The sequence below is a fragment of the Chiloscyllium punctatum genome, chromosome 17, assembly GCF_047496795.1.
Source record: "Chiloscyllium punctatum isolate Juve2018m chromosome 17, sChiPun1.3, whole genome shotgun sequence".
NCBI lineage: Eukaryota > Metazoa > Chordata > Chondrichthyes > Orectolobiformes > Hemiscylliidae > Chiloscyllium > Chiloscyllium punctatum.
This window is the reverse complement of record NC_092755.1, coordinates 96,488,336-96,505,289: the sequence shown is the minus strand read 5'-3', so window position 1 is coordinate 96,505,289 and position 16,954 is coordinate 96,488,336. Positions and strand designations below refer to the sequence as shown.

Genomic DNA, 16,954 nt, shown 5'->3' with positions numbered 1-16,954 from the left:
ATAAATTTAGTCCAAAATATATCAGATAGAACAATCAGTGAACCACAATAAATATAAATGAAATAATAGGGATCAGTAGCTGCAATTTAAACATCCCATTCCTAGCTCACAAATACTTGCAGAACAGAATGTCAAATGCTAACGGACAGAAGTTAATTGAATGCTGAATAAATAAAGATCGTTAGATGGTTTTTGTTTCTCCCCCTATAAGTCTAGTTCCAGCCTCCAAACTAACAATCATTCACTCTGAAACATGCACGACAGCAATTCAAGACATCACAATCCACATTACGCAGCTTTAACAACCTGCATTTTTCCGAGAACTGTCATAAACAGCTGGGATATTATGGGGAATGGTAACATTCTTACACAAAAATGCTTACACAACACAAACCATGCAGTCAGAACTCACTTGCAAAGGCTCCAACGATGGGTCATAAAATCAATATCGCTGATTATTTTGTTTAATTCACTGGCTCCAGAGCATGCCCTCTATATGTCACCTTTAAAAAGCAATGATCTCACTGCACTCAGCTGCATCTGTTGTTCTACATACAGACTGGTGAACCTATTGATTAGAGTTCAGCCTTAACAATTGTACAGAGGCAAGTAAAAAAAACAAATCTCATGTACAGCAATGCTTGCGACAGGACTAATGATAGGATCAAAATGAAGAACAAGTAAAAACAGTACTTGATGTAAAACGTGTAAACATATTCAAATTAAAAATACTACACATTATATATTGTTTCTTGTGGCTCCTGCAGATTAGAGGTGCAATTACTATTGCACACAGATTTAATAAACTTACATTAATGCTATAGGCTTTCCATAACACAAACCATAACATTTCACAGTACGTGCACTCTCTTCACTGAAGTATGGAAACAATAATTTTGAATGTGGAACAGGAATCACAATTCATACAAGTTCAGCTATTTCCTGATTCATATCCAGATGATCATTCACATAAGTTTCATGCGTTGGCCAGTATTCTCAGAAATTTACCAACTTCCTTTATTTAAAACATAGTCATAGTCATAGTCACTCAGCCAGCAAGGACAATTCCTGTAGAACTGCTGACACAAAGTGTTAAAGAAGATTTCCCTTTGTTAATTGCATCAAAAACACAGTCAGGAAGAGAGAGTATAAAATGTCCTCCCCCCACCTCCACACATGGAGGTGGATGCAAATGAATACATATTCTTACTTTGTAAAAGTGCCAGCTCTTAACACACCAACACTCAAAATATCGCAAATGCTAAATGGTAATACCACAACAGTATTAACAATTTATCTTGAGCCCAAACTGTCAAAGTTTCAAACATAATGTAAACTTGACTATTCTCTGGTGGGTTTGTGTACAAATTTAGCAATGATAGGAGATCAATTTCAAAATTATTTTGATTCCTAAAATGAAGCTAGTCACGAATACATATAATGCAGTCTGTACTGAAGAAGGTTGGTCCCTGTTGTCCAATTTTCTGTCCTGAAGGTACTGATTCCTGGTCTGTTTCTCTGGTGTGTTGTCTATCTGCATCTTCTCAGGTTATATTACTTTTATTGGTCAGGCTGCTCCAGCAGAGACTCTGAGCTCTCCTGATCCTGTCCTCAACTATTGTCTGAACATGGCCTTTTCTACAGATGTCGGAATTAAATCATAAACCACTTGGGGCATCACCAATAGTAACACCAATTTTTGTAAATGAGAATAAACAATGGTTGGGCTCCTGCTACAAATCTTAAAAAGTTTTTTTTAGTTTAATCCCAGGTATTAATCTACACACGCCACGTACTGGGCTCCAAAATGTTTCAGTGAGTTCATTAAGGTTAGAGGAGTTCAGAGCAAGTTTAGAAGCTTGGAAGATTGAGAAGTGATCTCATTCAAATATATGGGATCCTTAAAGGGCTTGACAAGGGAAATGCTGAGAGGATATTTTCGCTCATGGGAGAGTCTGGGTCCAGAGAACATAGTCTCAGAATAAAGGGGCACCAATTTAAAACCGAGATGAGGAGGAATTCCTTCTCTTAGAGGAGCAAGAGGTTTGGAAATCGTTACCACAGAGAGCTCTGGGTCCAGAGTGCTTCTGTATATTTAAAGCTGATTTATATATTTAAAACTGATTCTTAATCAGTTGGGGAATCAAGGGTTACAGGGAAAAGGCAGGAAAGCGGATGTGAGGAACAAAGGATCAGCCATGATCCCACTGAATGGTGAAGCAGGCTCAAGAGGCCAAAGGACTGACACACACATACACATACACATACACACACACACACACACACACACACACACATACACATACACATACACACACACACACACACACACACATACATACACACACCAGCAATTTGGTGGATCTTTACTGAGGACTGTAAAATGGGTTTGCTGATTATGATGGGGAAGGGAAAACAACAGGCAGAGTTGCTCCTAATTCTTGCAGCAAGTACATGTAATTGGACTTTGGACATAAAGATCACTACAGCTATAATGCCTTCAATCTGTCAGTATCCAATTATTAAACCTTACACTAACAGCCACCTCAGACTGACACCAGAGGACAAATGCAATCCATGCACCTCAACTAAGGCAGCAGGAATTGTAGGTCCAGCAAAGAATGAGCAGTGTACACAAACATCTAATCATCACTAGATATTCAACATTCAGTGACATCAATGTCACTGGCCCTGAGAACAGGATGGCTATCCCCATCAACATAAAGGAGCCTTTATTCAATACAGCAACAATAAGTCTGCATCATCACCATTACAGTACAACAATAGTCTGCATCATCATCATCATCATCATCACTATCATCTGTCCAGACTGCAAGAACACTCCTCTCAGCAACAGCAATGCTGCCACATCAAAGATGTTCTTCCAAATTGTGACGGTTGTAAAGCTGTATACTCAACATTGCTGACTAACCAGCTCCTGCACTGACAACAGGAGAACATTCCCATTCACATAAGCTCCTCGGGAACAATGTACACCCTCATCCGTGAGACTGGCACTGACAGCATGGCCCATGGTCACTCTCATGGACACAGTTCCAACAACCAACATGAAAACAACTTCAGCTTCCTTACCACTTTCGGGTCTTGGTTCGTCTCCTGGTGTGCACTGTGCCTGGAATATAGTTTCTTCTCATTTTGTTTCCTGGTCTTTGTGGTCAACTGGGTCACATCCCCGATTCTCCTCTGTGTTTTGCTTGGGGGTGCTGGAGGATGCTCCTTTTCCACACTGTCAGAACCCTGTCATGTATACAGTAGAGCTGTGGATCAGCATTTGTAGGACCTCCCTTTTATACTGTTCATTTTTTGGCAAAACGTGATGAGAGTAGGATTACATTTCTACCCAGTAGCAGTTATAAGATTAGGCATATTCCCCATTTATTTCCATCGATTTCTTGTCACTGCTCACAAAGATAGAACCTCTGGTTAAGAATCCAGTACAGAAGCACTGACCTACAGAGTCACACAATCAGAATGTACTCGCCCCAGTGAGTACACTACTCAGTTCCTGATCTTTATCAGTTTGAAACCTAAAGCTGCTGTGGATGCAAGTTTGCTCACTGAGCTGGAAGGTTCATTTTCATTCAATGTTGTTTCTCATGCTGCTAAGAAATCTTTCTTGTCTGCATTCAAGAAATTGTAATTTAATCCTCTTAGTGAGACGCCTTTTCAGTGTCTGTTAAGGGTCAGTCAGATACGTTTTTTTATCCATGCTTCTGTGTTGTTATTTTGTGTGAATTTGTCTAGTTTTCTGTGTTTGCCACTGTTCCATGTCTATGGCTTTGTTGTACTGTGTCTGTCTATTCATGGTCTATCGCGATAATGAGTAAAGGTTTTGGTCACAAAATTTCCCGTTTGTATTTATGGAGTCTGTTGTGGGCATCGTTAATAATTTCTCTAAGCATTCTGCGGCCATTTTGCTCTGCTATTCTTTTGGCTAGTGGGGTGTTGAGGGGAGGTTTGTATTTAAGACACTTAGGCAGTACCTGTTTCCTTCGGCATTTGTGTAGGAAGTACAGCTGTTCTTGAAAACAAACCTTCCAGCTCAGTGAGCAAACTTACATCCAGAGTCTAAACCTGAGCTACAAATCTCCTCCAAATTTACGAAAGCTGCTGTATTTCTGGTAGCAGGAATGGAGTAAATAAAAGGAGGACAAGATATCATTCTGACCACCATGTGCCTTCCTTAGAAGCTCCTGTATCATTAGGACTTAAGCAGCAGCCCATCTAGGCAAGAGAAGCAAGAACATGAAACGGTAATAGTGCATATGAAACTACTCAGGGCTCTACCACTAGAGGGAACTACATTAATCTAAGTCAGAAAGAAATTGAAGGAAGAGGAAAACCAAAAGTCTGATACCAACATTCACACAGAAAGATGCCCATGCTTCAACACACACCAGCAGCGAATTATTTTATAAGGTAAAAACAATGACTGCAGATGCTGAAAATCAAATACTGGATTAGTGGTGCTGGAAGAGCACAGCAGTTCAGGCAGCATCCAACGAGCAGCGAAATCAACGTTTCGGGCAAAAGCCCTTCCTGATGAAGGGCTTTTGCCCGAAACGTTGATTTCGCTGCTCGTTGGATGCTGCCCGAACTGCTGTGCTCTTCCAGCACCACTAATCGCGAATTATTTTATGCAGAGTGCTGGGGTGTAGAAATTTGGAATGATGACAGCATCTGCTTAGATTTGTTAATTCTTCAGTCCTAAAGAGAAAATAGCCATTTGTTTAGAAATTAAATTCCATAATATTCATGAATAACTGGTCGATGCCCATGGCATTGCATGTGAGAAAGTCAAGATCAGTTTGAATTGTTTTGTTCGAGCCGTGTGAGAGATGGCAGGTAATTTGGTGAATGGGAGGAAGAATAGATAATGGGGCAGGGGAGGAGAATGCAGGGGCAAAAGTAAAGATAGCGAAAGGAGGGTAAAGCAGGGGACAGACAGGAGAGCAAAAGGGGCAAGGAAAAATGGGAGAAGGGACAAAGGAGGAAGAGGGAGGTTAATATACCTCTCTCACGGAAGAAAAATGAAATGTTAGAAAATTCTTCCTATCAAATGGGTGGCAGCTGGGCTGAATGATGTTTTATCCAGAAATGACATTATTTTCTCCAATCTCCACTCCTTTTAACAAGAATACAACAACTTTGCCTTTCAATACAATGTAGACCAGGAACTCAGTACAGAATGTACTTTCTGATTGTGTGATTCTGCAAGTTACTGCTTCAGTGTTAAGTTATGCTACATTTACCAAAGGTCCTGACTTTGTGACAGGAACAAGCAGCCAGTGTCAAAGGTTACTTAGAGGGCATAGGTTTAGGGTGAGAGGGGAAGGATATAAAAGAGACCTAAGGGGCAACTTTTTCACACAGAGGGTGGTACATGTATGGAACGAGCTGTCAGAGGAAGTGGTGAAGGTTGGTACAATTGCAACATTTAAAAGGCATTTGGATGGGTATAGGAATAGGAAGGGTTTGGAGGGATATGGGCTGGGCGCTGGCAGGTGGGACTAGATTGGGTTGGGATATCTGGTCGGTGTGGACAGGTAGGACCGAAGGGTCTATTTCCATGCTCTACATCTCTATGACTCTAAGTCATGCAGCAGGGTGCGCAGAAATAATTTGGAAATAAAATAGATAAAGTGTGGGTCAGTTCGCTCAGTGTACTGCTAAATAATATAAACAGTGCAGATTCAATTCCCCTGCAGGCTAAAAGGATCTTGGAGTTTATTTCCTCACCTTGCCCCAGATTAATATGTGGCATAAGCCACAATGAGCCTTGGACAATAAGTACATGGAATGAAGAGGAAAGAAATACATAAAAACTGCTTATAGCCTGAGGGTAACATATTCCAAGTTGCGACAATATCATAGAAATTCAAGTTAGGATTTTTCCATAATGCAGAGCACATTATTCTAGAACTACAGCACAATCTAACCAGAACCACATGGCAGACCAAGCCCTCACTGTAAACAGTGGGACTCCTAGACAATCTAGCTGTTTGCAAGACTTTAAATTTATTTATACCCATTTAGGTGAATAAGGTAGATAATTAAATTTCATAGCAGTCACATAATTAGACATAGCCTTAGACAATACAAAAATAGTATTGCAATTGGTGAAAAGAATCAATGGCCTCTTACAGAATCACAAGTGAATAAGGTGGTAATGAAAACACACGGCACGCCTATCATCAGTCAGGGCATCGAGTATCAAAGTTGGCAAGTCAGGGAGCAACTGTATAAGACTTTGGAGTACCGTGCCTGGGTCTGGTTGCCACACTATTGGAAGGATATGAAGGCTTTGTGGAGGGTATAGAAGAGGTTAACCAGGATGTTGTCTGGATTGGAGCGTATTAGCTATCAGGAAAACCTGGACAAACTTGGATTGCTTTCATTATAGCATCGGAGGCTGAGGGGCAATCTGAAAGATGTTTATAAAATTATGAGATGCATGGACAGTTGGGGTCGCTTTCCCTATGGTGGAAATGTCAAAGACTAAGGGCATAGGTGTAAAGGAGTGAGGGGAAATGTTTAAAAGAGATGTGTGCAACAATGTGTTTTACACAGAGGGTAAATGCCCCAAACGCGTTGGCTGGGGAGGTGGTAGAAGCAGATACAATAGTATATTTAAGAGACATTCAGACAGACACATGAACAGGCAGAGAATAGAAGGATACCGGCCATGTGAAACCAGATGCAATTAGTTTAAAACAGCATTGTGTTTGGTGCAGACATGGTGGGCCAAAGGGCCGGTTCCTTGCCATACTGTGTTCTACATTCTAATCATAGACTGGTTACAGCATAGAAGGAACCACTTCGGCTCATTTGTGCCACTTCTCTGCAATAGTAACACAACTCATCCCACTCCCTTACCATTTTCCAGTAGCCCTGCATTTTCTCTTCACATCAGATAACTCTCCAATTTCCTTTTGGAAGCCAAGGATGAATCGGCTCCACCATACTCTCAAGCAAATCCTAACCGCTCACTGCTAATACAATTCATCCTCATATTATAATAACTGCTTCTTTTTCCAATCACATTAAATTGGTGCCCTCTGGTTCTCAATTGTTCCATCATCTGCAACAGTCTCTCCCTATCTCGCTGACCCAATCCCTCAAGACTTTGAACACCTTTACATATCTCCACTTAATCGTTTCTTTCAACTGATTGTATGGGATTGTAAGGGATTTAGCTGTTTGCTTTGCACAGACAATTACTTTTTCAGTCTCTCAATCAACGTTGCTCACCACTTTTTCCTCAATCACTGACAGCATTGTACATACCACGGTTTCTGAGACTCGGCTTCGGGTTTCCCCAGTTGAGTAGCTCTTTTTTCCTTCATGGCCTCTGAACTTTGATGTTCCTTCCTGATTCATAATCAGACTATCGACTGCCTTTTGCATCTGCTCGCAACTTTCCAAAAGCCTTGACATCATATGCTCTGGGACCAATTGTTTCCGGTCTTTCGAAAACTCATTCTTGGCCTGAGGAGATTTCTGTTCAGAATCTCCTTTACGGACTGCTGGTCTATTTCCTACTGTTGGACCCAACTCATCATCAACTGACATCTCCACATACTTTTCCTTCTCCAAAATATGGTGCGGTGAATTGTGAGCCAACCTCTTTGATCTGGTCAAATAATCCAAGATACCAGTTTTACTCTCAGAGTTATTACCATCAAACACTTGAGGCAAACCTTCTTTCTCAATGGGGGTAATTTCTAACTTTCTTTCTTCACTCCTGTTTTTTCTGTGCCTTGGCTTTGGACCACTCTGATCTCTCTCTCGGAGTTTTCCCTTCTCTCTGCTATCAGATTTTAGTCCATCTGTCAGAGCCTCAGCCTGTTCCATTTCCCCATGCTTTATATAGGTGGAGGATGATCTGCTTTTCTTTTTGTCATGCTTAGGCCACCTGTTTAAACTGACAGGCGTGCTGGTCAAAGTATCCACTTCATGGATTCGCTTTCCCTCCGACTTCTGATCATTTGAACCAAGATCACTGTTTTCCAATTTATCATATTCATTATAGACCAAAGATGGAGTGCTCTTCCATCTCTCATCCTTGGATGGTCTCTTGACATTAGCAGGCATACCATCATATACATCCTTTTTAATTTCTTCATCACAATGGTCCGTTATTCTATCAGTTTTCTTATAAGTCTTTGCTTCACGAGATGTAAACGACAAGCTCTTCTGAATTTTCACAATTGGAGATTTTCCTTCATTTCGCTTTGAAAAGCCGGACTCTTGAGCCAGGTCTACAGGCTTTCTGTTTCTATACTGAACCATCAATGCATCAATGTCTAACACACTATTACGTTGCGGGTGTTTTTTATTTAGCATTTCAGCAATATCTTTGTTTTTATCTGATGAGGATAATATTTCAGTGTCCTGATTGATAGATTTTGTCATCTTTTTGGATGATTGCTCATCATAAGGACTGGACACATAAGGACTATTTACCAAAGGACTGGAATGGTCATTATACTTTTTATCATGACAAAGAGAAAACCTTGATTCTTCATTCTCGCTTTTAGTCATTTCTTTCCCCCACTCTGCCATCAAACTATCAAGGTCTAATATAGTATGCCTGCTACGACGTGAAGTAACCTTATTCTTTCTTAACTTCTCAAACTCTGCTATTTTAGGGTCTTTTGTGCTTGCTGTTACATGGCTTGTCTTTGAAGAATTACTTTCTCCATTTGTCCATGGCATGTCCAGGAACGCATCAGTCAAAAGGGTTGTTTTTGGTTTGTCTGGAGCAAATGACTTAGGATGACTTTTAAGGTTCTCTTCAGGGGAGACATCTTTTACTCTATCAACCAACTGACTGTCAGGAACAGGCAGTAGTTCAGATGTATATCTGTGTTTTGAATAACTCGGCCCAGGTGAACAATCAGAGATATGGTCTGATGGACTGGATTTAGGGTTGGGCTCCAAATACATCTTTTTCTTTCTCTTATCTCTCCCTTCCTTTAGGTGGACTTTCCCACTGAATTCTTTAGTTCCACCATCTTGCTGCAACTTTCTTGCTCCTTTACATCCTTTTACATCATTCCTGTCTTTTGCATCTTTCACATCAACGCTCCCAGCCGAGGATAGGTATTCCTGGTTGGTGGCTTCATTGTCCTTTTTCAAACCAAATTCTGTAAAGCTGTCTTTTGATAGAAGTACGGGTTCTGTGTTCTGATGGGAATTGTGCTGAATCTTTTTAATATTCTTCTTTCCACCCTTATCTGAATCCACTCCGGTGGTTCGTAACTCAATAGGAGATGACTGATGTTGAATGGTGTTCAGCGCCTCGGCTACTTTAGTTTCAGAATTTGGTGCCGTTGGTGGTATCTCTAGGGTTGAACTGTTCTCAGCTGGAAGTGTCCGATTCCAATATCCCCTTGCACCAGAAACATCCCCTTCGAGTTTAGTTTGGCTCATCACAGAATGTGACTTCCTTGTGCGGTGGGTTGTAACTTTGCCTTCAGTTGTTGAAGGGAGGGCACTGACTGCTTTCTCATTTGTATCTTGCCAGGCGTCAATTTTAGCTGTGGGTAATAACAAGCCAGAAATAGTTTTTGCAGCAACTTTTGAAGAAGGAGGAGCATTTACTGAAAACCTGGAAATATTTTCTTCCCCAGATTTGAAATGAGTCTTTCTTTGCTCCCCTAAGGCTGTGGCTTCAAGCTCAAAAAGCTTCGTTTTATTGGTCTCTGTATCATTACACATCACCTCCGATGTTATTTTCAATGTCGTGTAATTCTTCAGCTCAGGCTGAGCTACTTGATCTAATCTCTTGCTTTTATTGAAGGATTGGATGGGTTCTTCTGAATGTAAACCCTCTGGTACTTTGTGACGCTGGATTTCATTTTCAAGAACAGAGACTCTTACTGTTTTTATGCATAAGTCAGTGTCCATAGATGTGGTGCCAACCTTGGGCATTGAGGTAATACTCGCAGACTCACTGCTGTCATTTATTTGTCTCTCCATCACCTTGTCCTTCCTGTTGAAGGTGTTTCTCCTGCTCATTTTCTGAGAGTGAGTTTCACCCGTGGCAAGGTTATCAAAGGCTTGGCTCACTTTCTTCACTGACTGACGTCTGCTCCATCTAAATTCAGTGGCAGTGTCCATCAAGTGCTCTTCATTCTTTCTCTAAAAAGACACAAAAAGAGCAGTTCAGCATTTGACAAGGTTCTACATAAGAGACTGTTCACAAAATAAAGAGTGCACAGCACTGGAAAGGACCTGCAGGTTTGAATTGCAAATTGATTAGGAAGTAAAAACCTGAGATTAAGGATCAGGGGTATACATTCCAGTTTACAAGATGTGACTAATAGTCTGTGTCAGGCCTCAGCCTTTAACTGTATTGACAAGTTACTCAGATGAAGGACTGGAGATCTGTCTATCTACAAAGACTGACTCTGGATATATAATGAACTGTGCAAAGTGGAAGATCATCTGCTTTGGTCCCAAGAAATGGGCATGTAACATATAAATTCGGAGCAGGAGTGAGCCAATTGGCCCTTTGTGCCTGCCCTGCCATTCAACAGAATCATGACTGATCCCCTGCACTCATGCCATATTCTCACTTTTTCCCCCAATATGTCTTTATACCTTTAAAATCAAAAATAAATCTCTCTCTCTCCATCCCTTCTTAAACAATGAGGTGATATTGTTACCTTCTAACCTGTAGCAGCCATTCTGAAATCACAGAATTAGAGAATCCTAGAAACCCCACAGTGTGGAAACAGGCCCTTTGGCCCAACAAGTCCACACTGACCCTCCGAAGAATAACCCACTCAGACCATTCCCTTACCCTATTATCCTATATTTATCCCTGACTAATACACCTAATCCATGCATCCCTGAACACTATGGGCAATTTAGCACGACCAATTCACCTAACCTGCACATCTTTGGACTGTGGGTAATCTAAAGGATTTTGGAAAATAGTCATCAGTAGATCCAATATCTCCAGAGCTACCAATTTTAACACTCTGGGATGTGGATTATTAGATGCCAGGAGCTAATCAATCTTCAGTCCATTCGTTTCTCAAACACAACACTCTTACCAATTTCCATCATTTCCTCATTCTCCCTAGTCACTTAGGTTTCTTATTCTGGGAAATTTTTTATACTTTCCTCATTGAAAACTCAAAGTAATGATTTAGTTTCTCTGCCATTTCTCTATTCCCAGTTAGAAATTCTCATGCTCCTGTCTGTAATGGACTGACATTTGCCTTAACTAAACTTTTCATTTTTACATACCTATGGAAGCTTTTACAATACTCTTTTTTTTTTGCTAGTCGACATTCATATTCAATTTTCCCTTATTAGTTTCTTTATCCTCTTTTGCTGTTTTCTCAATTGGGCTAATCCTCAGGTTTACCTCTTGCTAGCAACATGACAGGCCTTTCTAAAAAAACAGAGACGCTATCCAAGTCAGCTCCCACCTATAGTGAATATAGCCCAATATCTCGTCATAGGAAAGTCATAGTTAAAAGAAATCACACAACACCAGGTTATAGTCCAACAGGTTTATTTGGAAGCACTAGCTTTCGGAGTGCTGCTCCTTCACTAGGTAGCTATGGCACAGGATCATAATACACAGGATTTATAGCAAAAGATTACAGTGTCATGCAACTGAAATGAGATACAGAGGAACCTCCATTAACCAAATTAGATTACTTACAGTGTGGAAACAGGCCCTTCGGCCCAACAAGTCCACACCGACCCGCCAAAGCGCAACCCACCCAGACCAATTCCCCTACATTTACCCCTTCACCTAACACTACAGGCAATTTAGTATGGCCAATTCACCTAACCTGCACATTTTTGGACTGTGGGAGGAACCGGAGCACCCGGAGGAAACCCATGCAGTCACGGGGAGAATGTGCAAACTCCACACAGAGTTGCCTGAGGCGGGAATTGAACCCAGGTCTCTGGCGCTGTGAGGCAGCAGTGCTAACCACTGTACCACTGTGCTGCCCAAAATAAAAGCAAATTACTGCAGATGCTAGAATCTGAAACCCAAAGAGAAAATGCTGGAAAATCTCAGCAGGCCTGGCAGCATCTGTAAGGAGTGAAAAGAGCTGACGTTTCAAGTCTAACTGATCCTTTGTCAAAGCACGGGCGGGGAGTAATTTGTTCAGATAATTGAATGTTCGGATAACACAGTTCAGTCAAGCATTGGGACTTTGCAATCTTGTTCAGATAATCCAAAATTTGGATAATTGACGTTCGGATAAATCAAGATTCCTCTGTATTGAACAACCCTAGATTGCTGTTAAGTCTTTCATCTTTTAGAATGGGTTGCAGGTTTCAGTTAATTAATATGTAAATCCCAGAACTTCTTTTAAGTCACATTCTTGAGATAACAAGGTTTTATAAAAAAGGCAAAGCAGTAGACAAAGCATTAAAGGTTTGAGGTTACAGTCTGTCTGTATCCCAATCTTGGGTTCATATCGCACGACAGGTAACCTCACCACATTATACACTCTCACATACACATACACTCTTACATACTCACACACTTATGCAGACCCTCTCTCATACTCACAGGCTTATACTCCGTCACACTCACACTTTACCAAGCATGCACACACGCAAACACGCACTCTATCATGCGCACTCACACTCTCTCACATGCACATACACACACATATAAGTCTATGGGGTGAATTTGCAATTGCAGATACATTCTATTTTGATTAAAAAGTGCACAGCCTGCAGGCAGTCATCCATGTAATAGTTTATAAATTCCTACCTTGGAAATAGAACCAGTCTGATTCAAGATTGGGATACATACGGACTCTAACCTCACACCTTTAATGCATTGGCTGTGTAGTCACCTTTTTAAAAAGTCTTACATTATCTTGAGAATGTGACTTAAAAGATGTTTTGCAATTTACATATTAATGAATCTAAACCTGCAACCCATTCTAAAAGATGAAAGACTTAATAGCAACCTCAGTTTGTTCAATATATCATTTCAGATGCAGGACACTGTAATCTTTTGCTATAAGTTCTGTCTTATGATCCTGTCCCACAGCTACCTGATTAAGGAGCAGCGCTCCAAAAGCTAGTGCTTCCAAATAAACCTGTTGCACAATAACCTGGTGATTTTTAACTTTCCTGATGAAGGGCATAGGCTCAAAATGTTGACTCTCCTGCTCCTCAGATGTTGCCTGACTAGCTGTGCTTTTCCAGCACTACATTTTTGACTCTGATCTCCAGAATCTGCCGTCCTCACTTTCTCCTCATTTTTAACTTTGTCAACCCCAGTCCAACACCAGCTCCTTCACATCAAAGGATAACCATGCCATTCCAGGCAAGTCTGGTGAACGTTGTCAATAGCAATAATATCAATCCTAAGCATAGCGACCAAAACTGCAAACATTACTCCAGACAGGATCTAATCATGATTCTGTACAACTGAAGCAAGACTTTGCTCCTCCTGTAATTTAATCCTGTTGTGAGAAAACTTAACACACCCTTTTATACTGGAATGCCCTTTCATATATTTTCTCAATTCACCTTAGGCAATTTTCCCCTCATAGCATCAAAATTTCCTTTGCTCAGAATTGGCATCCTGACTACAGGTTGAACTACCTTATTTTCAGACAATGTAAACTTCTGCCATGTTATCGTCACACATCCCTGAAGGGCCTTTTACAACAAGATTATTGATTTGCCTTTTCTCATTACACAAGATCTAAAAAAGTCAGTTCCTCAACATTTTGCTCTCGAAAACCATCCCTAACACACTCCAGAAACTCATCCTGCACCACTTTAGTACTCGTTCAATCTTTCCGGATGATAATATAATTAGACTTGCAGATTAAAGTCGCCCATGATTCCTGTATTATCCCATGCAACAGACTCTTCTAATTTCCTGATTATTACTATGCTCTCTCTATTGTGACAGAAACAAATCCACTCAAATTCCACATTTATTCTTCTGATTTGATATCCTCCCTTAAAGTCCTGATGCCATCCTGTATTATCAGTACAACACCACCTCTGTTGTCTCTTACCCCAAGCTTCCTACATGTTGAATATACTTGACTATATAGTTCCCAATCTTGGTCACCCGTTGTTTTTGTACTGACAATTAGATCATTCCTATGTACCTCCATTTTTTGGCCTTAAATCATTTTTGTTGTCATGAAAGCTGTGTACTTTCATATAAAGTCCCCTTAATTTTGTCATTGTTCTGCACTGAGCTTAGTTGATGCTTTCTGTTGATTTACCTGCTTTCTCATTTTACTTGACCTTTAACCTTCCTGTTACCTATACTTGCTTCCAATTTGAGTTACCAGTCAGGTTACCATTCCTCCTGACAAGCTGTTTTTTTAACATTTTTTTAATTCATTTATGCGACTTGGGTGTTGCTGACTGGCCAACATTGATAGCCTATCTCTATTTGCCCTTCAGAAGGTGGTGTTGAGCTGCCTTCTTGAATCATTGCAGTCCACTTGCTGTGGGTTGATCCAAAATGCTGGTAGAGAGGTAGAGCTCTGTGCTACTATCACTTAATCCAGAAACCCACAATGATGTTCTGGGGACCTCGGATCGAATCCTGCTCCAGCAGATGCTGAAATTTCAATTTAATTTTAAAAATTCTGGAATTAAGAGCTGACTGATGACCACAAAACCATTGTCAATTGGTGGAAAAACCCATCTGGTTCACTAATGCCTTTTAGGGAAGGAAGTCTGCCATCCTTACCTGGTCTGGCCTACATGTAACTCCTGAGCCAATGCAAACTGCCCTCTGAATTGGCAAGCCACTCAGTTGTATCAATCGCTCGAAAGTCACAACAAACTTTAAACTCACTCTAACAGCACTAGCTAATTTCCATGTGATGCTCAGTCCTGCTCCCATGAAATGTAATATATTCAGCCTGTATCAGGTCTTATCAGCCACTCTCTCCTATAGTAATTAGATTTGATTCCCTACAGTGTGGAAACAGGCCATCTGGCCCAACAAGTCCACACCAACCCTCCGAAGAGTAACCCACACAGTCCCATTCCTCTACATTTACCCCTAACTGACGTACCTAACACTATCAGCAATTTAGCATGGTCAATTCACCTGACCTTGCAGATGTTTGGATTGTGGGAGGAAACCCATGCAGACACAGGGACAATGTGCAAACTCCATACAGACCGTCACCCGAGGCTGGAATCGAACCTGGGTCCCTGGTGCTGTGAGGCAGCAGTGCTAACCACTGAGGCACCTTGCTGCCACTTCTTCAACCATGTGTTCAATCAATCAGTCCTCTTATTCCTATTTTCACTAACACATGATACTATGAGTAATTCTGAGATTATGCTGTTGAGATTCTGCTTTGTAATTTCCTTCCCAACTGTCTAATGTTCTCATTGTGGAAAGCTGAATTCCCCTTGTCTCTTTGCCCCTTCTCATGCTGTTTTACAACTCCTGCTCTCCAAGAGGCTGACACAAGTTCAATAAAGAAGGGAACCCCTCCATCTCCATCACACAACCTCCCTTATACACCTATCTCTCAGGTTTACACTCTGTTTCAGCTTCCAGCCTTCAGCCAATTCAATCCACATTATGTGATATCAAGAAACGGATGAAGACACTCTATATTGCAAAGGCAAGGAGCTATCACAACATTTTGGCAAGGTTACTGAAGAGGTGTGCTCCAAAGCTAGCCGTGCCCTTAACCAAGCTGCTCCAGGAAAAATGCAACAGCTGCATCTACCCAATAATGAGGACAATTGCTCAGATAAGTTCTGAACACAAACAGCAGAAAAAATACCAATGTGGCTAATTAGTTCCCCATCAGTCTACTCTTGATCATCAGCAAAGTGATGGATGGAATCACTGATGTGCTGAACACAGGGGATGAGTGGATAGGCCAAGATGGAACCCAGAGAGAGACAGAATAACAGTCAAGCGGACAAAGAAATGGATGATAGCATGCCAGGGAGAAAGGAAAACTGATAACAGGGGCCATAAGTTTAAAAAATTGTTTGGTTCATCTTGAGAATGTGATCATAACAGCAGGGTGCAGGAGGGACAGTGAATCCTACGGTGAGGATACAGAGTTAAGGCATGAAGGTAGCGACGATTCAAAAATATTGAAAATCAAAGTTCCTTTAAGTATTTCAAATAATATTAATCCCTCCACCAAACCAGATTAAATAGCTTTTTATTTGATCAACTGTTTTTCATGTGCATGAACTAGCTGTCAGCTGTCAACACAATGTCACTGACTACAGGCCCAAAAGAAATGTGTTGACTCTGGAAACCAAAAAACATAAAAGATGCTACATAGATGTAAATTCTTTGTTCCAAATTGTTGAGAGATGTGACATCCCAAGCTTTCATACATGCTGAAGAGAAATGCTGCTGTGTTTCTCAAAGGTTGATATGCTCAAATGATATACTGCATAAGACTTCTAATTAGCTAGACATTGTTGCTGTCATTTATGTTAGCTTAGAAGTATAATGTCTCTCTTCCTCTCACTACATTGTATCCAGGTTTGTACTCTCCTGAGATATAGACATTTAGGGCTGGGCAGGCAAGGCTTTTATCCTTTGAATACAGTTTTGAAAATTAGACTGCTTTGTTATCACCAAAGGATTTGTTAGGGGTGGGAAGGGTGAGGTGGGGGCAGAAACTAGACAATGGGTAATAAGAGTTCCCAGGAAACTATATCCCATAATCTTCAGAGATCAAGCAATAGATTGGCAATTGATTTTCTTAGGTAAAGAAAAATCTGTTTAAAGATGCTGATCTATTGGTGATTTAATTAGGTTATTCTTGCTGGCTAATGTTTCCTCAATCACTTTCCAACTGAACTCACCAGCTAAGTTATCACGAGCAGAAACTCCATCCCCCCCACCCGAGCCTCAAGGCACAATGACTAATTGCACTAACCACTACCCAGGCAACTGATTCAGCAC

At 40.9% G+C, this 16,954-nt stretch overlaps 1 protein-coding gene across 8 annotated transcripts in view; it reads right to left on the bottom strand.

Moving 5' to 3' along the window:
- LOC140488164 (uncharacterized) overlaps nt 1–16,954 on the bottom strand; it is a 231,625-nt gene that overhangs the window by 137,167 nt on the left and 77,504 nt on the right. For 7 of the 8 annotated variants that reach the window (XM_072588006.1, XM_072588007.1, XM_072588012.1 and 4 more), the window contains exons 4-5: nt 7,309–10,167; nt 3,094–3,258 (exon numbers count right to left, since the gene is read on the bottom strand). In XM_072588006.1, the coding sequence (XP_072444107.1) occupies nt 3,094–3,258; nt 7,309–10,167 (3,024 nt within the window). Of the gene's footprint in view, nt 1–456; nt 569–3,093; nt 3,259–7,308; nt 10,168–16,954 lie in introns of those variants that run through there. The other variant, XM_072588014.1, reaches the window with a different exon arrangement.